Here is a 25,382-nt window from a genome sequence, read left to right on the forward strand (position 1 = left end):
AGGACACTTATGTATTCGCCTCATCTAACTTTCGCGTTTTCTTCGAAACTTTCGAAACTAAACTATCATAACGAATGAGCGAAAACACAGAATTAAATAGTTTTGTTCTCTGATAGTCCAAGAAACAAATGGCAGCAAGCGATCAAATTGCGTTATCGATCTCGGTCACACAATTCTACCTGCGGTTCACAATTACAAACTAGTCCCAAATTGAAAAAAAAAATTTTTACCGGTGAACCGAACCTGAGGAATCTAATTACACGTAAGAGATAACTTAATATAACAACAAATTGATTGTATAAATATTGAGACAGCACGCACTGACACAACTAAAAAATATTTTCTTAGCCATATTATGTATGTTTGTTCCACTGCATTTATTTTCACATCACTATATTTTCGCACTCATCAGGGCTGCGAAATTAGGTTGCAGCAAAATGTTACTCTGTATGCTACTCACGAAACTAAATACTAGCGAAATACAAGTGTCCTAGGGTATAACAGATTACGAACTTTAACCCTGTCAGCGCAAAAGACATCAACATTTTTCTTACGCATTTTGTTTTGTTATCACTAAATTTGACTGGTTTACTTTTCTCTAGCCGTACTTTTTACTTCACGTAAGACACGAAGTAGAAATTGGCAGTGATAGTTATCATTCCCTGCTAGTTGAAGAAGCGGTTTTCAAAGCCATGAGGGCACAATCCCTAAATGCAGAGCCATCACGACACGTGTGCAGTTATGTAACATTATTGATTTAATCTATAGATTTTATTATGCAAATAACAAGCCTCTACAGCTGGAGACAGTCCAACCATATTGGCACTGTCATTAAGTAGATAGTGTGAGTAAGTTTCTATTCTCGGATTCATAAAATAAAAATGAACTTAATTTAATACATGAAATAAACAAAGCTGCACAGACTAAAAAATAACCCATCCAAAGCTTTTTTACTAAAAAATTAAAAAAAAAACTTGAGAAAAACTAATACTGCCAACAGGCTATTGCACGTGTTTAGCCTTAAATAAGCCAGCCGTACAATACAAAATGTATAAGAGTGAACAACTACTGATGCTTTCACGGTTTGACTTGAAACCCTGTTATACATGCTACTAACCCTTTATCATTTGGTTTAAATTATGGAGCTCTTTTGACTGATCGTAGTTGAAAATGTAACGCACCTAACGGTTTGGTACAAACACACTAAAGTTCAGTCTATGCACACAGGGCTATGAATCAATTACACGTAAGAGATAACTTAATATAACAACAAATTGATTGTATAAATATTGAGACAGCACGCACTGACACAACTAAAAAATATTTTCTTAGCCTTATTATGTTTGACATACATGTATATATACTGTTGTATAGCAAATACTTCATTTTGTATTTCATATCATGTAGCCTCATATCTCGCTGACGAGAACAACAGTGTTTTCTCAATAGACACAACATGACCATTGAGGCCATTACACATCAAAAGATCACAGTTTGTTGAAAATCATCAAAGAACTTTTGTTAAACCTTTCTTATTGCAATTCATGTTAGGATTAAATGATGGGCGGAAATATTCTGAGTAGAAATGGACATCAGAGCATTCAAACTATAGATAAAGGAACTTCCTGATTCGGAGAGAGTAAAAGGAGATTACAGCAGGTGTGACTCAGTTTAGATGACGAATAAAAGACTATCTGACCATTGGAAACATCAAAAAAGTGTAACTGACTCACCATATGAGTAGAATTCTTTGGGTTGTAGTTGATTCCAGCCAATTCTTTGTTGGCTATAAAATCAATGAGAGATAATTAGTACGACTTGACCTGAACACACGCATCAGGTTGAAAAGCACGAGCATCACCATGTGTCCATGTCAAGGTTAATCCGCAAGTCATTCGTAAGATGAAAACAGCAAAAATCCACAATTCAAGCGAGTTTTGTTACTTGAAAATTTTTACCGAATGCTTTATGATTGCGAAAGGTGAAAAGGACACTTGCGAATGAAGCGCAAAAAATGCCTCGTAAGCTATTCCATTTTAACCATTTTTCACACTTCAGTCATTTTCATTTTAAAAGCCTGCTGTTAGGTGAACAGGAATGCACCACTATGACCTCTAGAGTAGAATTCCCACCCTTTTGGAATAAAGAACCCGCGCTAATCTACAACACGCAAATGTCCATTGAAACACATCGCATAACGTGGGCACAACTCCAAATGTCCATTGAAACACATCGCATAACGTGTGCACAACTCCAAATCCATATCATCTTAATAATGTAAACACAGTGAATGTAGTTAACAGTTTTCTTCCGCATTTTAAACAAGTCTCAAGTACAAGGATTATTAGTTTGCAAATATTCAAAACTGTCGTCTCCTTGCCATTCCATCCCATCACTTATATGCCATCACTTAGTCCCTAGTGTCAAGTTAACTTTCTGTAAATGTCGCCACCTTCATTCGCGTGTTAGTAAAAATGAGAACTAGTAATCAAATTTAACTCCAACAAGTAATTTCATCGGTTAATATTCAACTAGCGTGGATACCATTTAAATAATACTATTTATTCTGAAATGTAAAGAAGCAGAAATTAACAAAGTTTCAGCTTTGACACAATAGTAAGCGGTAAATGGTTGAGTTCATTGTAGACCACAAACATATTGTAGTCCAAATTCATTTTTCAGTCTAAAAGATTGGACTAGTCAAAAAATTATAATCTAGTCTGATAATTTTTGACTAGCCTGAAAATTTCAACCCACAACATATATATACAGTAGTTTGCTAAATAAACTGAACCCCTTTGTTGTAAAACTAAAATTCTCATTTACAACATTGTTACTCATTTGAATTTAGTCAATAGTCATAAATTATATATTAAATTAATCCTGATTTTGTCATTATTTCAAATATGTCAACCAAAAAGCTGTAAAATTATGTTTTTGAATGATCATGTAGGCTAAATTCTGAAATTGATTATTGATTGAAAATTGATTATATAAGCTAAATTCAGAACATTTAATTGTTAATGATCGAAGATAACAATCTGTACAGATATGATGACATCACATACATTTTATTGGCTTATTTCAAGTGATACGCATGTATACGTCAAAATGGCAAAAAGCAGGCCTTAAAATGATAAGATGCCTTAAACAGTTATGTCTATTTTACGCCACCAACATATCAAATGCTCAAACATTTAAAATAATATATATAAAACATATATAATAATATATATAAAACATAAAATAATATATAACATATATAATAATATAAATAAAACATATATAATAAAACATATATAATAGAACATATGAAATCATATTTACAACTTACTGACTGCCTGGACGATATACGCCAACAAAACTCCGTCTGAGAGATCTCTCTGAAGACTCTCTACTCTCCTACCACATCTGCCTTTCTCTAGATAATGGTTTGCCCAGTCCGTGTAGATCTATAAATACATTGAGCTAAATAAAACAAAATCAGTGGCTTTGAGCGTTTTGATGGACTCGTATCTACATCTGTAGTTCGTAGCCCGTTAAAGACCTATATCATGGTTTTAGATTTGTCGTTAAATTATACACAAAATTTCTCTAAGCGTTAGTTTGATCAGTCTAATTTCAAAAATATTGGTACTTCAATACTTGGTTGCTACGCAACGGTTTACAGCATAAAAAGGATTCATAGTTATATTTAAATTATGATGAAACTAATAATGTGTAAAGTATCATGGGAGGCATGAAGAACAATATGATTTTAGGAAATTAAGTTTTCGAAGCATTTTGACATATAGACTTTTTATGTAGTACCTAAAGTTTTTGCAATACTCTATTAATCTCACAATTCCTGGTACCGTCTGTCGTTTTCCTTTTATCCTTTTCATCGTTTCACTCTCTATCCTTTGATAACCCGATTATTGCTTTTTCCTTCTATTGAGATTTTAAAATTATTATTCTAATATTTATAATATGTATATCACATATATACATTTTTGTAATTATATTATTTTTAAACAGTTGAATATAGAGAGAAAGTAACTCCAATAGTAGTCATACAATTATCTAAACGGATATGGTGATAAGTTTGTGATAGATGGCACCATTACATCATGTAAGTGCTTAAAATAAAAAACTGTGAAGAGCCATGTTATTTCAAGATATCCTTATTAGCTATCAAACAATTGCCTCCCATAATGCATTCGCAACAAAGGTTAACAGTTGTAATATGATTTCTAAAAGCAAAATCAAAGTGATCAATCCAAGTGTTTTGTGAATCATGGAACATCATTAATAACAATTAAAGGAGTTACCCGCTCTACTATGATGAGTTGAATACAGAATGTAATTATCTAGGGACATTTATATTCTATTAAAGAGTTTTCTCCCCTCACACTTATAGTGGTCAAAATAAAGGGTGTCGACCATATCTAGAGGGGCTTTAAAGAAATCTTCCCGAACAGATACTAATAATACTAACTAATTCATCTGCAGCAAGCCATATCTTGGAAAGGTACAATGGTAACACAAATAACTGGTGTAAATGTTGTAAACCTACACGCAAATAATATCACATATCCATGTTCGAGTACCAAAATAGTAGTAATACAATAGTAAAAGTGAAGCAACTTGTTTTTCGTATTTGAGCTTTCAAGAGCTTGTAATCACATTTCCACATATTTTGCACCTACTGTACAATGCAGCAGAGTAAGACATGGTGAATCTTTTGATACCAAATAACTGTAATGTGAATTTTGTTGCAAGTCAACATTTAAGATAAAAAACTTCCTTTATGTTTTTATATTTCGTTTTTGTATTACTTTTAATTTATCAGCCTCTTTATTTTCATTGACAAAACTGATTCTTTGAGAAAATTTGAACCATATTGTTCCTTAAATTTCACATCGTATGTTCGCAAATTTGGATGTTGAGCTAATCGCGAGCAGACGTTGCTGATCCCGCTGGTGAATGCAACAGTAAATATTATAGGCCAAGTTAATAACAAAGGTGCGCCTGCCTATGGTGGAATCCATAAAAGTGCAAACGCAGTAGGCGATATTTTAGCGCGATATCGCGCTGCGTTGCGCTAATCTGCGCTAGAACTCGCTCCGCGAGCTCATGCAGAGCGATAACGCTAGACATTCTCTATCACAACTTTATCGCGCGTGCGATGTATTTCGATTAATTGGTTTTTCCCAAAATACAATTCTATGGCTGGTAATTTTTTCATATCGATGTTCAGCAACGTACAGCAACAATATTTTGCTATTTTTGTTACCATTGAAACATCAAAACGAACACTGAATTGTTCATAGATTTAATAAGAGCACAACCAGTCCTGCACGACACAACACACAAGAATTACAAAGAACCCAGTTAAAAAGTAACATTTAGGAGTCAATCGTTGCGCAGGTTGACCATCTTGAGTATAGTAAATATTTATTACATTAAAAATAAAAAACAACGATAAAATAAACTATATATAAAAATCGTAAAGTATTGCTGATAAAAATACAATAAATGTTTTTTTCTTAGGTCTTATTGTAGTGAACAATCCATGAACGTGAGATAAGCCTAATAAAAAAGTGGAAGTTGTGTCTGTCGTTGCCAAGAAGGCGCCATGCCATATTGACTTAAATTTATTTACAACTGCGAAGAAACTACCTAATGATACGGAGTTTTATTGGCAATTTGTGAGTGCGCCTATGTTATGGTTTGCTGGTGAATCGCTCAAGTGTGTTCAGGCACACGCCAGCGATATCTCCGCGCTCCTCATGGCGCACGCGATAAAATCGCCTAGTGTGTTTGGACCTTAACGCTGATGTCTACCAAATCATGCATTACAATCAGCCATCAGGCCAGAGTCCAGTCATAATTAATAATGCATGAATGAGAGGCAGCAGCGACAGCAGCGGGCTCATGGGATGTACTATTGATAGTTCTACCAGTTATTCTCCTTCAAACATGCCAGGCCCCATTACTTCCTAAAACTGGCACAGTGACAATCACATACAAGTGCTACCATGTGGTTATTACTACAAAGATAATCTAATACGATTTAAACATTAGTGTACAAAATTTAATCACATTTCAAAAGCTTTATTCGTTTTTTGCCAAAAAAGTCAACTATTCAAAATGCAAAGAAACTGTTGTGTGAAAAACCATAAGGTTAGTGACATCATTAAACCTTTGGCTGCTATTTTCGCATTACGGCACAAATGTGTAAATGACCTGAGAGCCAATTTCGCCTTTCTGCGAACCTGCAATGGCTCAGAATCGATGAAACTTGACAACCGTTGAATGAGCATAATATGATTACAAAATATTTACAAACTCAATATATTCACAGTAGAAATATATTTAGATTGTCTATGAAGCAGTTTTATACAGTTGGGACGAGTATTTAATAGTGGTAAAAGAATTGGATACTGGAATAATAGCACCCATTTAATCGCGATGTGGCAAACACTTTTTAAAAATTTATCAACACTTTCAAAACTTTGTGCCAGCTTTCTTAACCTGAGTTCCAACACAGTATAAACCTTTATTTATCAATGAAATATTAAAAGAAAACGGTGTTTTACTTGGTAATTGTTTTCTTCACCAATAGAAAAAACGATGTATTGTAAAAGTCAATCCAAAACCGTTCGTTCTATGAAAAGATGTTTTTGTATGGTGTTTTATGTCTAACGTTATTACAATGTCTTTTAGTTTAAATTTGAAACCTTGTTTTGTTGGAGCACTCATTGTCATTAATTTTAGGAAGCTTCTACCGTCGATAATCATATTTTGATATATGAATTTATTTGTTGGATGATCTTACGTTATCCGAGCTGCATCTACAGCTTGTATAAATATCACGTTATATAACTCTGCATCAATTTATACTAGCTTGTCCAAACTGCTTTCACATTATCTCAACACATCTTTCACATTATCTTAACACATCTTTCACATTATCTTAACACTTCTTTCACATCTTAATACAGCAAAATAAAATGCTTAGCATTTATGAAATATGAACTAGATTATTAAATATAAAGAATATGAACTAGAGCTCAGGCAGTTGTCTTTATTTAAAAAAAAAGGTTTTGTATTCGGCATCATCTGGCTTGCTAGAAGGTCACCCAAGACAAGTATTATTGATCATATTCTGTTGTTGAAAGAGTTCTAATGATGTATTGCCTATTTGGACTAGATAGACCAAATAATACCAGAGTTAGAGCCATAACAAAATGCCGGGTTTTTGAGTACAAAAAAAGCGGCATGGTAGTACTTGGCACAACGAATAATGCGGCGTCAAAGGGTTAAGAACTCATAAGAACATGTTAATGACCAGTTTCCCTACAAAATCACTCAAGACAGTCATTAAAAATTTAGCCCAAGAACTAACGCGAAGTGTTTTTGCTTTTACATAAAAAATTCTATATTTACGTAATGAGCCTAGTTGGTTTATTGGAACTAACTGCCACAAAATCAATAGACCTCCGACTTGTACAGTGATCCCTCACGTATTATGGTTAATAGGGACGAGGACTGCGAAGTAGCATCCACCCTTCCATGTTGTATACACACCAGATAAAACTTAGTCTATATGTTGTGGGGACAGTCTGAGTCTCACAACATATGTAGCCGATAATTACAATGTTTGTTTCACCACAACACACCCTGTTTCCTTACATAGAAGCAGCAGTCTAAACTGGCATGCTAATTCATCTTTCACTGGTTAACCTTTTAGATCTTGCGGCCAAAACAGTTTTTTCGAATAACCTTCACTTATGTAGCCTTGGATAAAAGGCAGAATAGTCCGGCATTGTTAGTTTAGCACACGTAAGTTCAGTTGTTTTAGGCGTAATACAAAGCAATAACGAAAGCTTTTTTTGAATGATTATGACTTCATTAATTTAGTTCCTTGCATGTAATTCAATTATTTGCATAGCTTTACATAATATATTTTAATGCTATATGCAATTACGTGAAGTATTTATCGTTGTACAAACAAAATACAATGTATTATAGGTATATTTGCTCCTACCTGTGAAGAAAGTATTAACACCGTTTCAAATTACCAATGGCAGTCAAGCAATGCAGCCTCAAGTAGAAAACGATCTTTATGTTTGTACGAAAAGTATGAAAGTGCTAAACTTCTCTCCTACCTGCCTAGAAGGCTTTCACAAGCGAGAAACCTCTCAATTCGTAGAGAGAGTACCATAACCCGACTACTCAACAACTCTTCACAAAATCTGTTAGACAAACGAGTAAACGTGACATAGTTATTCAGTTGTTCTCCTTTGAACTAAATGAATACTTTTAGCATGAAATTTTGACAGAGAAGGATATTGGAGAAGTGCTCACTTTATAATAATGCAATATGTTAGTGCAAGACACTCGACTCGAGCAAACAAACATCAGCCATTAAATAAAATCAGAATAGGGCAACGACTTAGAACAATTCACAAAGGTCAGGAGAAGACTGCATCATGCAAAGACCGCTGTCAGTGACATGAGGCATTGCAGCAGCCACAGTTTGGACTTGAATGAAACTACAAAAGTTGGATGCAATAAAATTAAATCCTTTATTGTGTCTGATGAAGACATCTTTTACCATTGTTATAGTTATTAATGCTCCATCTAATATTCAGTCTTTTAACAGAGAAAGTATTTAAATGCTATCATAGATATAATATATCTATAATATGATATTATAGATATATAATGCTATAATAGATATGATAATAGATAATTAAATGCTATTATAATATAATAATAAATATAATATATATAGGGTTTATTGTATCTATGAATGCTATTACATTAAATCATTTATATGATTCGACTGACTCGCCGACCTTTTCCATGATTTTTGTATGGCGTAATTTAGAAAACATTTTTGTTTGAAATGAAATTGTAGCCAATACAGCATGTAAAAACCTGACTTTCATGTATATAGCTTTAATCAAAATTCAAACGAATTGTGATTTTATTATAGATGAAACAGAAAGCTAGTTTAGCAAGTTTTGTAAATACTAGATCTTTGGCTGTATATATATAATACATATAGCTTTATATCTATTATACTAGCGAATCACTATTTGCACAATTGTTTCAAATGTAGGTAGATGTTGGCCGATTGGCGCAGATATTAGTATGTTAGTCCATGAAGGTGAAACTGAGGAGTTCGAATCTCGTACGGTGGAATCTTTTTTTGAACCTCCAACCTTGGCCTCGGAAAGACACGGCTATTATTATAGCAAAGATAGGTTGAATTTATGACATTTTTTTATGATTTGGGCAATTCTCAATTAAGCAGAAGTAAACAAAAACATGCCATTCATTCGGTAGCCTTATACTCTGATCAACCAAGAGTTTTCTCACTGAGAAACTTTGCTATAACAACGACTGTACTCTTTAAAGGTTGACTTGCAACAAAATTCACATTCCAGTTATTTGGTATCAAAAGATTCACCATGTCTTACTCTGTTGTGTTGTAGGTTCAAAATATGTGGAAATGTGATTACAAGCTCTTAAAAGCTCAAAAACGAAAAGCGTATAATTGGAATCAGTTTATTTCTCTGAAGCTGCGATTAACTGTTCGTTTTTGAGCTTTTAAGAGCTTGTAATCACATTTCCACATATTTTGCACTTACAACACAACAGAGTAAGACATGGCGAATCTTTTGATACCAAATAACTGTAATGTGAATTTTGTTGCAAGTCAACCTCTAAGCTTAAACTAACAGGTAGAAGTAGTGAAGTATACTGAACCTTTCCTCGACCTCAAGCCTCAGTATTACTAAACATAGTCCAATATCTACAACTTCTTTTAAATCTTGAACCCGCCCCTTCCCTGAATTGAACATTTCAGCTCAAATTGTACTAACTGTCAACTCACACAGGAGTGATTCAAATACATGTTGATAAAAACAAGAACTCTTCCAAAATCCATTAGCTTCAACATGCAAAACAGTGAACATGAGGCCAGGCGTGGTCATAATAGATGTCTAGTAACACTGCTAAAAGATTGGGCATTTTATATCCAAAACAGATAACAAAAAACCAAGGAATCAGGTTTAAATGCGGCAACAAAATATAGTCTGGTGAAGACAACTCTAATATTTATTTATTATTTCCAAATTTAATATTATTTCTTAAATTAAATTTCCTAATTTTTTAAGATTTGTGTAGTCATTTTTAATGTATATAATAATGCATTTGTTAAAATTAATTTCATTATTGTGGCTACTTTAAAACATTCCTATTATCATAATCTGTGTTGTCACTACTTGTAATATATATTTTTCTTATGAAATTTTTTGCTGGAAGTCCTTGTGATTTTCCCGATGTTCTACGATCTGCACGCAGACTATTTCCGCAGGGATTATATACCGGAGTGTGTATAAACACAAGTAGACAAACGTACCAAGATCTAACAGACGAAGTCATTGAGATAATTTATATCGCTTTGGAAAGATCTAACAATGTAAATTAAAAGCAAATAGCAATACATAACCTTCGGCTACAAACTGAAGTAAAATCAATACCTATGGGAGGCAAACAGGAACAGGCTTTTAATCCACCCAATTATCACTAATTGTTCAATATTTAGTTGTCATCCTACGACTGAGCAGTGAGCAGAAAAGAATGCTCGGCAATTTTACAAAAAACCTCTTGGAAAAGAAGTAATGAGGCGCCTTATTTATAAACTACACAGAGTACTAGCAGAATGAAACTGTCAAACATAGATTTTACTAGTAGATAAACACAATACATAAAGATGGAATGGTTTGGGTTAAGGTTTGGGCTAAGGTTGAAGGCTAAGGTTGGTGCAAAAGCAAATAAAAAGAGAACTTTACATTAAAAACCTAAAAAATAATTATTGGAGTATGAAATATTTGAAAAAAATATTAAGAAGAAAGTAAACTTTTAGTAATTGTGCTACAAATTTGTTTCGTGCGATGCACTCCTCAGACGCGGTTGGACTAAAATGAAAAGCTGTACCGAATGATTTATAGTTTATACCAAAATATATAGTTTATACCAAATATATATATTGGGCAAAAAAAAATATATATATATATATATATGTATATATATATTTGTCAATGTATATACATGTATATATTTGTCAATTTTTCAAAAATATCAATATATCAATGGTTCATAATATCTTTCAATTAGGTAACTTTACTTTGTCCGTAGTTTACGGTTGTATTGGAAAGGAACTTTCTATAAATACTTTAATGAGCAATATTATCAGAAGGCTAAACTAAACTCAAAGCAAATGAAAAGCATATAATATTATCAGTATTTATGAAAACATCCCAAAATTACTAATAATACTCTGCATGTCTTTTGCCATTTGTGAAAAGGTAAGCTAAAGCCGTGGTCACACGATGGCCGAAACGAACTAAACGACGCAAAAGTCACCCGAAGTCACTTCGTTTTCTAGATACCATACGTATGGAGACAGGACCCTGTTTCATTGGTAGTTTTTATGTATTTGAGCTAAATATTTCTATTGTAAACAAAAAACTTTGAGAACAATTATTAATTATAATTACGCAGCAGATTTATCAGAAGATCGTTCAGCTGCTCAAAATAAATCACTCGATACAAAGATTTTGCCAACCCTTCCCATCAACAAAATTATAGTTTTTGTTAACATGAATATTTTTCTATGCTGAGTACATAACAAACAAAAACAGTCTTTATCATAGTACTGTGGTTTTACATAAATAAATCAGTCAACGATTCTTCATCAGGATGAGTATGACACATTACTTCTATTCTACACGAAAGAAAACCACAACCATTTTCTTACATTTATGCAAAACTTAAGTGCAACATCTTACATTTATGCAACACAATCACAGCCATGAAATTTTGAGCAGAACCGAAATGGCTCGTTTCGGCCAGAAATGTCTTCGGCCGAACAGTTTACAACTGACAGCGACATCGTTTTGCGTCGTTTAGTTCGTTTCGACTCTCGTGTGACCACCCCTTTAGGCCACGCTAATTAGTACTTACTTGACTCAATCACTAATTAGAAAATTTATACATAGCTTAAACTATTAATATAATTTTTAATAATAACTAATTAACAGTAATAACGTAACAGTAGTAAACGTAATAACCATTAACAACTTTTAAGCAACCGTGATAATGACATAGAGCAATTCCTACTCGAAATGCTACGCATTGTGGGAAGAAACTTTAGCCTACTCTGTAATGTAATTACCTAGCTTCAATATTTTTACTATTTTTCTCGTGATTACCAAAAATCTGTTCTTTTGATTAGCATCTGAACTCCCTGCATGTATGTAATGGCCTATCACTTTCACAGACAGAATCCAAGATCCCCCCAGGCATGTGCGAATTGTAAACAAGGCAGCAAATATCAAATAGCAAATATACTGGCAATACAACCAAAAGTGAGAAGCTAAACACAACACATAAGTGTAAAGCCATACATGATGTAAAGCGTAAAGCTATACATAACGTAACGTGTAAAAAGCTATATATAACATGAACTATTAATCTGCACACAAGATACAGTGTGAAGGTATATATACATTAACATGAAGTGTGAAGTAACGCGTATAGTCTGAGGGCCTATGCAAATGTCAACCGTTGCATCATGGGATACCAAGCTAGCTGAGATGCTAATTAAGAATGCAATATTTTTAATGGCGTCAATCGGGAAGATACTGCTAACTTCAATTCCTTCCTACAGCATGTATATAATGTATTATATATACTTTTTATTTCTACATAATGGGAGATTTAAATGCACTGGGAGCCATGATATGGTCTAGATAGCTGTTTCACAACAAAACTGAAATATTGTCTTTTCCAAGCAAACTCTGAAATGAACTTGAGATCACTAGAACTAGCTAGAGCTAGATGAACTATTGAAAAATTGACACTCAACTTGAAGCTCCTAGGCAGGTTCTTGTTAGAGAAGTGGCTGTCTCGGATGTAACGCTGCTGCGTAATCCATTATTTTTAACCAACGCGGAGTCATAGCATCTATGGGTTGTACCCTTTTGCCATGAGCATATTGTGGCCTAAGGCTTCACACAGTCGGACACAGGTTCCTAGACTATTAACTTGAGCCAAAGTTATGAAAAGTTACAAATATTTTTAAACAAGTATTATGGTAAAAGGAAAGTTTTAAAAGCAGGATTTGCTTAGTTTTTAGTAGTGATTTATAATATAGTACTAAAATATCTAAAAGCTATGCCTGCTCACAAAATCAAGATGGGGAATAGGCAAGGCATTTCCTTAAACCAAAGACACATTGCATATTCTTTTAAAGCATATTTTACCTTCAAACCACCAGATGTCGTAGTTGAAAAAAGCCTTTTCAGAACTGGGGAGGTTTTGTCGGTTTTACTTTTCTTGGATTCACCCGGAATTTCAGCAACCAAAATTTGACAATTATTAGAGCGAGGAGAGCCTTTCTCTTCAGATCTGACTTCTGTATTGGTTCCAACAGTGTGCTTAGGCCGGTGCGCACGTCGTACTGTCCGGCGTACTGGGGGAGAGCATTGCGACGGAGAAGAAGATCTTGGAAGACGACTTGCGAGTGGTTGTTTAGCCATGGCGATGGAGAGTTGTGAGTTATCAGCAATCAAGAGTGAGGAAGCAGAAACAGACCCTGTATCACTTGTCAGAGTATTGCTGGCAAGGTGGTTAGAGGTTTGAGAATTGTCGACAAACTCAGAAGCTATGATTGTTAAATCTTTCTGGTCCGGAGGGGCAAAGTGACTAGTTGTGTTAGCTTGCGAAAAATACACTATGTTTTCATCTCTGAACTCGTCTGGAGGAGAAGTTATTATTTCAAAGTAGCACCATTTTTCTTCAAAGTCCATTCCTCGAGTTCGAATGCAATCGGGTGACTTAAACCTGCGTGGTGTCGCTGGGGAACCATGCGCACTGCCTGGAGACACCGACTTCCTTACATCCTTATTCTCTGCGCCCCTTAGTTCTAGCTCAAAACTTCCTGACTTACTTTTGTTGTTATCCTTTTCAAAAGAGTCCCAAAACCTGTCTTTACGGGTAGTTTGAATTCGGCTCTTCTCAGTCAAATTCGCAATATCTTCCAACAAGACAGCTTCTTCACAGCTAGTCAAAAGTTCGCTGTGATAGCTCGTGCTTGAAGAGTTGCGGCCTGTATCATATCCGCTGTCGGCGTGATGGCTGACGAAACTGGATGACAGCACGCTACCTCTATCTGAGACTACGCTCCTTCTGTCTCGATCTCTAGTGTGACCATCTGAAATACCTCCAGACGACTTAGGCAAGAAGTTGCTATTTTCGTAAGTAATGGATGGAGTAAGATCTTTAATTAGTTGTACAAATGTAGTTCCAGCATCGTCAAATGTAGAAAGAATTTCCTCAGGTCGAACGTTGTTGAAGTTATGATCCAGTCTTCCTTCATCACCTTCATCTCCGCTCGGCTTTGACATGCTCTCGTTCAAATGTATTTAATTCATAATCATTTATATTTCCGTACTTTGCTAAACATGATCTCCGATGGTAAACGTTTAGTCATCCTTAAGTAAACTTACTCCAATCTATCATCAGCCGAGTAAGGGCCGAGTGATCTGAGGTCGCAGACGCCTCCACCCGGTAATAATTATAACTTTTAGTTTATTAAAATCTTGAATGCAAGCTAATGATAATGTTTGTGTAGCATATTTGAAAACGAGTTAACCCTATGATAATTCAACACTAACTGCTACGCAATTAGCTTCTCCCAGTCTTTATCAATATTATTAATCAATGAAAAGCGTTTGGATGTACAATTCCTAGCAGCTGATCTATAGACTGTATGAATACTATAGAGTATGTAGTAGCTTAAGGTGAATCGTAGCGCAGAGCAAGAGGCTTAGTACGGTTGAAATTAGCTGTATAAATTGGCTATGTTTATCAATTCACAGACATCTCCTTACGCTTGCTGCAGTTTCCTTATTGAATCTTACTAACGGAACAAAAATTACACTTTCCTAATTCTATGTAATTCTATAAATTACATTACATGAGTAAATTGGATAATTCTAAATGTTCATTTGAGTTTCTTTTTAGTTTTGAAGCCTGAAATATGTTCTTACCAACTTTAGCTTTACAAGGAAAACAATATTAGGAAAGCAATATTACATATAATAATGTTACTGGAATGAAACACACATAATTTTAGTATTTTAATATTCAAACCATTGTATTGCTTAGTCTGAATCAAATTGTTTTCTACCTTGTAAAGTATATTATAAAATAATTATCTAATTATAAATATCAGCAAAACTAACAGAGGTTTCTTTCTCAAAACAATTTCTTTATACATCAACTTTTTCCTTGGAGTTGCCCTTTTTTCATCATTTAGAAGTGTTTTCTGTCACAATAAATGCTGACACAATCACCGTGAAGTATAGTTTGTAACAGTATATATGGTTTTACATTGAAAATCAAGGCTTTTTACAGCATTTTGCTAAAAGTCTTTTCAATAAATCAGCATAAAAACTTTTTGTTAACTCCTCCGAAATACTATTTCTATTTTCAACTTAATAACAACTCTATTCTTCGTGTCACAAAGCACCTGACGATCATGTCAGTCATGTTTTAGGTACAACTCTGAGTGTGCCAAAGCCTTAAAGTTCTAGTTAGCGCCTGGTGTCAAAGTCATCTCTAGACAAATATAACAACAAAAGCCTGTCAGTTATGCAGCCGGAGGCTCACAATGTATCAATTATAATGCATAATAGAATTAGTGGGTGAATGGAGGGATGCTATGGAGAATAATAGAGTATAATAACGTAAGAGTCTGGCACGTAATTGATCCACATATCTTTAATCTTGTTTGGGCTGAAAAGTCAATACTGCCAGTCAATCATGTTACTACCAGGAGGTAATAACTCCAATTTCTGTGTTCTTTTAGTTGGGATTACAGCAATAGCTTTGTAGCGAAAATATCTACTTTATTTGAATTATAAACGACTTCTTTAGCTGCTGTTTACTCCTAAAACAAGTAGAGGACAACTCTGAAGTTCAATCTGACAAAACAGTTTGGAGTTTTTTGGACAATTTTGTATTTTGATGCTATTTTGTTTACATTTTAAATACGAAAACAAATAGCAAACTTATTAGTAATTATATGTTATTACACAAATGTTCATAAAAGTACCTGACATAATATTAACAAAAAGAATAAACATCTTTTAATAATAACAATATAATAAATAAAATAGGAGAGCCGTACAATAGTTGACAGAGTTGAAAACGACTGCTAGAAGAAAATAAACTTTTTATCTTTGTGCAAGAGAGAACAAGTCTTAACAATAAGATGGATAAAGTAGCATCATATACAATTAATCTTCTCTTATATCAGTAAAAGAGAGCTACCGGTGCTAAAACTCGGCTTTTCTCAATTTTGCAGAAGCAAGGAGAAAAAATAAAATATCATTGAACTGCTTGTCTGACACCACTGATTCAGCAGCTACCAAACATGTGAGTCGATTGATCATGTCTTACAACCAATCAGAGCACTCCAAATAGCAAAATGTGTTGGTTCCATCCATTACTTGGTGTATTCATAAAAATTCAAAGGGCGACTTTTTGCGATTCATTATGTTTTGATATAAAAGTGGTGTACACTGTAGAATTGGCTTATATTAGCAAACATCTTTTTATAAAAGTTGTTGCTATATAAAGTGACAATGAAGGAGCCCGGTTTTCTGTTGTATATACCTGCTAAAAACTGACATCAAAAAACTTACCTACTATTAGATATGTTCAAGGGTACAGATACATCATAGCTGTATGTTTAATCGTAGTTGTACAAAGTCATTTTGAATAGATTTATTATCCTGCCAAGTTTCAAGGTCATTGCAAGGTCATTTTGAACTCACTTGGAAGTATAATCGTTATGATTATAGCAAATTTGTGAAAATTTTGAATTAAAATTTACTTTTTACTATAATAAAATTCAATTTACTCGTTGTTTTTGCTTTTTTAACGTGTTTATTTTGGTTATTTGTAATAAAAAAATAGGTTACAGTCAGTGAAATGCCTTACCTTACTTTATCTACTAAAATTTTACCATGAAGTCAGACTATCAGTTGAAAAAATCAAATGTGTTATAAAAAGTGTCTGCTAACCTTTTGTTTTTATGTACCTTCAGACAAACACTTCTTCAAATCGTTGTCAACATGCATTATGTTGCCTAGTAACAGATAAACAAAAAGTACCAAAGCAAGCTCTGGTTGCCAAGGTCAAAACATAAACTTCACACCCAGCTTAACGTCATTACAGCTTTAGAGATTATACTTTGCCTTAAAAATAGTTTTTGGTTCTCATAAAACATTTTGTAAATAACTCTCAGTGTAAACCATTGGTTTACACTGGCATGTTTACTATATGCCAGTATATGATGTTTAAAAGTATAAAATAGTATAAAATATAGTATAATAGCATAAAGTCTAGTATATAGAGAATATATATAGTGCCAGTATAAGATGTTTGTCTTTGTAATATCATTTTAGAAAACTCAACTGTTTGCGTTCAAAGTTTTGTTCTTCAAACAACTGCCAGGGTTTAAGAAACTATACTAAGCACAGTGTAATACCTCCTTGACACATTTTTGTAAATACTTCTATGTCTATGATGCGCAAGGTCTATGTAAATGCAGACCAAGCCAAAAGTAGGAGAGACAACAATAACAATTACAGAGATAGCTGCACCTAATTTTGTCATGACATGTAAGTCATGAATGAACCAGCCTTTAGGGCTAGCAGTTTCTCTCTTCATTTCACACACACTAACGGGTAGACACACACCGTCCCTTTATCTATAAAGAGCAGAGAGACCACGATAATGACTGATAATCAGAAGCAAGTGATTCCAATTGCTCAATTGATTTAAGAATTTTCATTGAATTTTTGTTCATTCGCAAAAACAAACCATGAGAACTTGATTGAAATACCTTTCGTCGGCGAGAATGTCTGCGCTAAAGATCTTAATGTTATCAACAATTATTTGATATTATCAAATATCTCCACGACAACTATCTGCATATATTCCCATTGTCAATGCCTCTCAATACTTTGTGTAACATGGCAACTGTTGCAGGTGAACAAGTACGACAATTTCATCGTGTTTTTAATGGAGCATTCAGACTAATAAACATCCCGCGTGAGATAACTTATTTTATGAATTTTATCGTAAGACAAACGGTTTTTCAAAACTTTTTTAACTTTAATTATGCTGCTTAGTAACAGCTAATAAATAATAACCAAAACAAGATCTAGTTGTCATGGTTAAAACATAAACAAGGTTTACACAAAGAATTATTATAGCTCTAAAGATTATAGCTTGCCTTAAAAGTAGTTTTTGGTTCTCATAGAACATTTTGTAAATAACTGTTAATGTAAGAAATAGACTACTGAAAAGGCAGGATGTCAGCAATGCATTTTAGGAGTCATCTGTTCTTTGTTCGTAGAATTATCTAATGGCCTGAGATTAAAACCCAGCAATAACAACAAAACTGATGACTTCAAGTGTCTGGGTTTTTATAAAATATAATAAAGAAATTTATTTTAGAAATTTGATGGCTTTGTTGATTTATCATGATACATAAAAAATGTATAGTTAATACCTTCTAGGCATAAGACTTGTTCAAAACTCTTGTTTGTACTGCAGAGCAATTTCCTGGTTTGTCTTGGAAACGTCATTAAACTGAAACTCTACTCTAATTTTTCTATAATAGTAATAACAATAATAACAACAATAATAATGAATTATAGTTACAAGTTCATAGCCTTATTAACAAACAAATATTATCCATGATTTTAATAACCGAATTAATCAGATAACTGCCTAAAGTTTTCAGCAAATTACTGGATTGCATAAAAATTTTTTTATTGTCAATCCATTCCATCCAAACATGGTTAATCCTTTAGCTGCTATCTACACAATTTCACTCTTGTTGTATACAGCCAATTTCTAAAATAATAAAAATAGGTTTTTTGTAATATTGTTTTAAATGGAGATTAACTAACTGACTGGTCCATACTTGCAAGTGAGTATTCTCTTTAGTGTACTAGAAATTCCACTGTCATACAGCCCACGACCAAAGAGATGGCCAGAGATACTGGCAAAAAAATAAAGGGTACTGATGGTTGAGAAATGCAATATTAGCAATCAAATGGCTCTGCAGTGCAATAGGATAACTGCAATGGTAGCTGTAATGTACTGGGTGTGGGTGTTATTATATACAACAATAAGCAATAATGAATGGAAAATATGTTTATATTTTCCCCTTGCAATAGGAGAAATGCAATATTGGCCAATATTAGAAGTAAAATGCACTGATATTCTTAGAATAATCAATTTTATTAATATAGTAATAATAGAAAAACAATACACAATTTTGATTACATTTCAAAACGTAATAGGTAACAATATCGAGAAGTGGTATTTATATAGGTTTTTAGAAAATTTATTTAAAAAGTGTTTGGTCATGACAAACAACAACAATGAAAGGAAAATATTTCACGTTTATATCTCTCCCTTGCAATAGGAGAAATGCAATGTTGGCCAATATTATAAGTAAAATGCACTGATATTATTAAAATAACCAATATTGTTAATATAGTAATACAGCAATAATAGAAAACCTATGAGCGTTCACGCGTCTCGAAGATTTCTGCAAACTGCAGCAAAATAAAAGCTGTTATTAAAGTGTTATAAAGCTGTAGGCCTAATTTACTGTAATGTATGTAATTCAACAACAATAAAGAAATATGTTTATTATAACTCTGAAATGCAAAATTAGAAGTAAAATGGCAAGCTACTGTGTACTATACATAGTTTGAAAGTTGGTTGCGTTGAATGTAGAATGGTTTTGATAAGCGATCTTTAACAGAAAGCGAATAAGAGTATTCACGCATATAAAACTGTAGCAAAATAAAAAATGTTCTCGTCATGAAGGGGCGTTGTAGTTCGGCCCTAGCTTGTACATAAGTTGTAAAGAATTTCGGTTAACGTTTCAAATAATGAAACCTTCGGTGATTGGACAAAAAACACAGGCTGATAAACTGTGTACCACAATTTCGTACCTGTAAATCGGTCTACGCCTCAAACGGTCTACGTTTATTACAGAAACCTTCGAATAAATTCGACTACAAGTGAAAAATGCCATAGACTGATGAAATGAGCACAGTTTTATCGTGAAATGCGCACTGCTAAATAGTTCTACAATCGGTAGCACGGCTTTATTGGCGTTTCAATTTTCGGTCTTAACTTTTGTTAAACCGAGCTTTTCAAGCTTTTTGTGGCAATTTTCGTTCAAATTAATCTGTCTATTTGTGTATAATCCGATCAGATGGGTAAGTTTTAAGATATTATCGTTGGTTTACAAAGACTTGGTAACATATTTAAATAGGTTTAAATGTGTTTTGTATCGTTATTATACTTTAACGACTTTAAATTCCGATGCTTAAATTTTTTGATGAAATTTCTTGACGAGGGTTCGTCTCATTGTTGATGAATAATTTTCGTAAGTTGTGTGCGCATGCATTTATCATAAAACTCCCACACTTCCGCTCCGCTCGTGTGGTCGTGGGATTAGGTTTGTCCAGTCACACAGTTACGGTACAGTTACGGTGCAGTTCCATAAGTGGAAGTGAAAAGACTTGAAAATTAAAAAGAAAACGTAAAAATATAGACTTACTGGTACTTTTACAAGCTCAGTAGATTCAAACTTGTCCTCGTGTAAAGTGAAGTGAGATACGACGGACATTTCTGTCATATCATATACACATCATGGAACTTTTGCTTTCATTCGTATGTCACCATAGTAAAGTAACCCTTTTTCATTGGTTACTATTACCCTGGTAGTCTAGTGAGACAATCAGATGTAATAACTATACATACAGTTAATTTGCAATGAACTATACATACAATTATTCTGCATAGTCGATGGGTGGCCGATTGGTGCAGCTGTTACAATGTCTACCTAAGCCAAATGTCACGAGTTCAAATCCCGCAAAATGCAATCATTTTTCTCCTCTAAGAATGGCTTTAAACAGACAGATGGATGAACAGGACTTTTTTTATGGTAAATTAATTATTAATTTATTTTACAATCTCTTTTTACACTTTCTGTTGCTGCATATTTACAAAGATAAATCTCTCTGAAAAGAGAATCAATTTTGCGGAGACTGAAAAAGTAAAGGCTCTGTCTACTAGACAGATAATTTTGGGAGCGTGGAACAGATTTTGGTTCTAGTAAATAAAATTCAATTAAGTGAAGCCAGATAGACCCATCTCTATGCCAGCCTCTCTCACCTCAAATCAAAATATAAAAGTTATTCTACATTGTTTAGTTACAGGTTGATGAGAAAGGAACAGCCACCATAACTGACAAGCCTGGGTACTGGTGAAGAAGTGAAACAACATACAGCCTTCTATCATGTCGAGTAAATATTAAAACGGCACATTTACAATGCAATACGTGTTAACTATTCGGGATGACGGCAACAGGTACCATTTGGAGAAATAAATTTAACAGTAATTGTGTTCTCTCAGCACTGCCTTAAATCATACGTACATTAAATGACTGAAGCACTCACCCGTCAAAAATTGTGTTACAAACAACGCAAAAAGGGTAACTGTTTTGTGTTGTAGTGATATTTAAAAGGGGAGATGGGGTTGGGCTAAGCAAATAACATGGCTGTGAAAGATTTAGTAGTTAGTAGTTAGTTAGTTAGTAGGTCTCCAGTAGGTAGATAGACATCTTGCTCTTAAATCTAATGCGAAGAGTTTTAATGACCTTGAAAAAGGAAGAGCAATGTTCCAGACAAAAGTTTACTGCTTTTCATGGTTGGCAGACGGCTTTAGATAAGGCATTTGGAAACGAAACTGATATTCCACGATAGTCGCCCACACTAACCTGGCCTTGGCGATAAAATGTTTTAATCTTGGGTGTTACTCTATATCTTTGTTTATGCCGAATGAAAACATATTTTCAGCAAACGCAAATGTTCCAAAATGGTGGAATGAGACATTATTAAAAAGTGAAGAGAAAATCGATTTTCTCGTTAGGTTTCGATTCCAATCGCTTATCCCTCACAATTAAACATAGAACAATGTAGTTTTTGATGATGATTGGGATATATGGTAGAGCATTCACTTGAGGTATTCGTTTGCATCATTACAAAAATATAGCCTGTAATCATAGCTTGGTTTCTCAACAACTAGCCAAATAACAGGTGGGTTTGGTGAGTGCTAAAAATGTTTTAATCGGACTCGTCAAAAATGATTCTCCAATCAATAGTATAATAAGTTATTAATCATGTCGATCACATTTCATAAAATGTAAATAGGATAACTCCAGATTTACGGATATAAATAAGCTTCAATGGAAGCTCATCCTGTATTGAATGTATTAAATTCAATGAAAGAATCTAAAGCTAAAGAGCTCACTAGAAACGAATCACCTAACAAAACAGGAGTCACAAGACCAATCATAGTAAGTCGACAGTGATAGGTACAAGTTAGTTTATACCAATGCATCAGAGAGAAGACAACCTGTAAGGTCAAAACCAAGTTGAGGTAATATTTTTAAACAAAATTATTATTTCGAAGTAATTTACAAGGACATTAAAATATATTAAAAGCACAGAAGTCAATGATTTTTGGATGATAATTTATGCTATTAATTTTAGGTGATCTGGCTGCATGTTATGTATATAGATTCGAACCGAAAAACTCAAAACTAACCAAAAAATTATCTATAAATCTATATATAAATCTTTACTATAATGAGAGCCGTGGCCACCCGTCTAAGATACTCTGAAAGCATTAGAAACAAATATTGCCCTACCAGGAACCAAACAAGGATATTCGGCTCTCAGCCAAGCACCATCTGCGCCAGTTGAGACCCTTTCCACGTTTAAGAATAATTGTGTACATATTTATTACACATGAAAAGTTTTCACTGCACACCGAACTGTCAGCGTAGTAGTATTGATAACATTACATCTCTCTAGTGAGTGAAACCTTTGAGGACTGCTAACATTTCTGTACACATCCTGACCTTCAGAGAACCACCACCTTATCTCCTGGCAGAGGATGACATGTTTGTATTTATTTCTGAGGAGTACAATCGCGGAGAGATGAGTACAATGCTAAACAAATCCAAGTTTTGATCGAGGCATACCAATAGCTGATAAGACGTGACGGAACTCACTAAACAATATAGCTAACAATATGTCCACAGTTATTCATTCACTCCAACCATATCAACCTTTTGACACCGGCAGACAAAAATTGCATGTCAATTAGAAAAAGGTAAACAGACAGGTTGTTTTTAGATACCTCTAGTACTATTTGATGAGAAAATGATCTACACAAACCTTGGCTCCTGATGTAGATGGAAAATGACTTCAAGGATAGTAGATTACTAGGCTAGTGAGAAAAAACAGATTTCATTATGCAAGTATTATATGTCACACTAAAATATTACATAATTACATATACCCTAGGACACTTATGTATTCGCGCCATCTAACTTTCGCGTTTTCGCAGAGTCATCCTCTCGCGAAAATTTCATGTGCGAAACTAAACTATCATAACGAACGAGCGGAAACGTGAAATTAAAAAGCTTTGTTCATTGATAGTCCAAGAAACAAATGACAGCAAGCGATCAAATTGCATTATCGATCTCACACACACAATTCTACCTGCGGTTCACAATTACAAACTAGTCCCAAATTTAAAAAAAAATTCTTACCGGTGAACCAAACCTGAGGAATCTAATTATGTTTGTTCCACTGCATTTATTTTCACATCACTATATTTTCGCACTTATCACAGCTGCGAAATTAAGTTGCAGCAAAATTTTACTTTGTATGCTACTCACGAAACTAAATACTAACAAAATATAAGTGTCCTAGGGTACTAACAAAATTACTGCATTATTTCCACCATAGTAAGCATTTTTAAATGACACCATTTTAAACGCTTTATAGAATGTTTATTATAACCTTTAGTATATATATCTTTAGTAAATTATCATTTACTAAAGAATGTTCATTATAACCTTATCGTAGCACGTTTAACTTTTTGACATGTTGATAATTTGTTCAGATTAATTCAGTTTTACATTTCTTATTACTCAATTAAAACTTTAAGAACAATTTATTTAAAAAATTCATTTTTACTGGTGAAGACTACTATTCTTATCATCTGAGTAAATGCAGACATTTTACTACATTTTAATTGGCTCAGCATGGCTAACAAGTCGGTTGCGATCCTAAGAATGGTATAACAAAATTTTTAACCTTTTTCCATGGTTAATCTCCCCCCCCCCCCCCCCCCCCGATTACAAACACAAGCTGAGATAATGTAGCAGTAGAAAAAGAGACGTAAACATCAAAACATAATCCATCGTTTCCTTCCTGTTGATATCACTTAGAGGATGCGTTGCGCTGCACCCAGTAAAAAGATTTAAGCATTTCGAGAATATAGTAAGCGATCTGTTTTAGTGGTTTATAAACATGACCTATTTACAAATATTTTGGGCTAAGATATTTAATGTTGCAGCAATATACATCAGCTAACCCTCTACCAATAGGACCTGCCCAGGTCGGTCAGCGCGTACCAATCATTAGTACATTATATCATTATATACCGCTAGTAGAATTAGTCGAACTAGAGAATTTTGAGGGGTTCACTATTATACTCATACACCACAAATGTTTGCATTCTTGGTGTGCTAATTTGCTTTTTTGAAATTATTACAAGACTTGGAAAAGTTTATAGCATACGACAGCGATAAATCAGCGATAAAATTAATGCTACGTAAGTTGATAAATAGGTGCAGCGATTTATCAAGATGAACAATAATCATCACTTCACTGGTTGAGCTTTGAGAAAAAGAAGGCACCTCCTCATACCTCAGCGTGATCAAACGCAGAGAATGCAATGGCTGGGTTAGTTCATTTCTATAATTTGATTACTTATTATCTAAAATTGATCGCTATATCTGCGCAGTCATATTTCAATTTGAAAGGAATAGGAATAGCAGCTGCGCTTATTAACCAGCAAGATCAGATTTTGCAGTTGGTGTAGGAGCGGACGACACCTATAGCTAATCATTACTTCGATATTTCAATTAGCCAATGAAGAAACTTACTGAGTGTAAGATAAGAAGCAATGGGATCGGCATTCATGCGAGTTAATGGTTTCCACTCAGCCTTTTCATTCCATTCAAATAAAGAGCAAATTTGTTATGTTTCAAAAACATTTAGTTACTTGATAATAAGGAGAGCTTATGAGGTGACACTAATGGTTTCAAACTGAGATCGACAGGTGCTTCACAAAAG

General features: G+C 33.9%; 1 protein-coding gene across 5 annotated transcripts in view; it reads right to left on the bottom strand.

Moving 5' to 3' along the window:
• LOC137408250 (neuron navigator 3-like) overlaps nucleotides 1–25,382 on the bottom strand; it is a 146,983-nt gene that overhangs the window by 87,737 nt on the left and 33,864 nt on the right. For all 5 annotated transcript variants that reach the window (XM_068094688.1, XM_068094685.1, XM_068094687.1 and 2 more), the window contains 2 exons: nucleotides 3,335–3,452; nucleotides 1,734–1,786 (listed from right to left, as the gene is read on the bottom strand). In XM_068094688.1, the coding sequence (XP_067950789.1) occupies nucleotides 1,734–1,786; nucleotides 3,335–3,452 (171 nt within the window). The remainder of the gene's footprint in view (nucleotides 1–1,733; nucleotides 1,787–3,334; nucleotides 3,453–25,382) is intronic.

The sequence above is a fragment of the Watersipora subatra genome, chromosome 11 (genome assembly GCF_963576615.1).
Source record: "Watersipora subatra chromosome 11, tzWatSuba1.1, whole genome shotgun sequence".
Classification (NCBI taxonomy): domain Eukaryota; kingdom Metazoa; phylum Bryozoa; class Gymnolaemata; order Cheilostomatida; family Watersiporidae; genus Watersipora; species Watersipora subatra.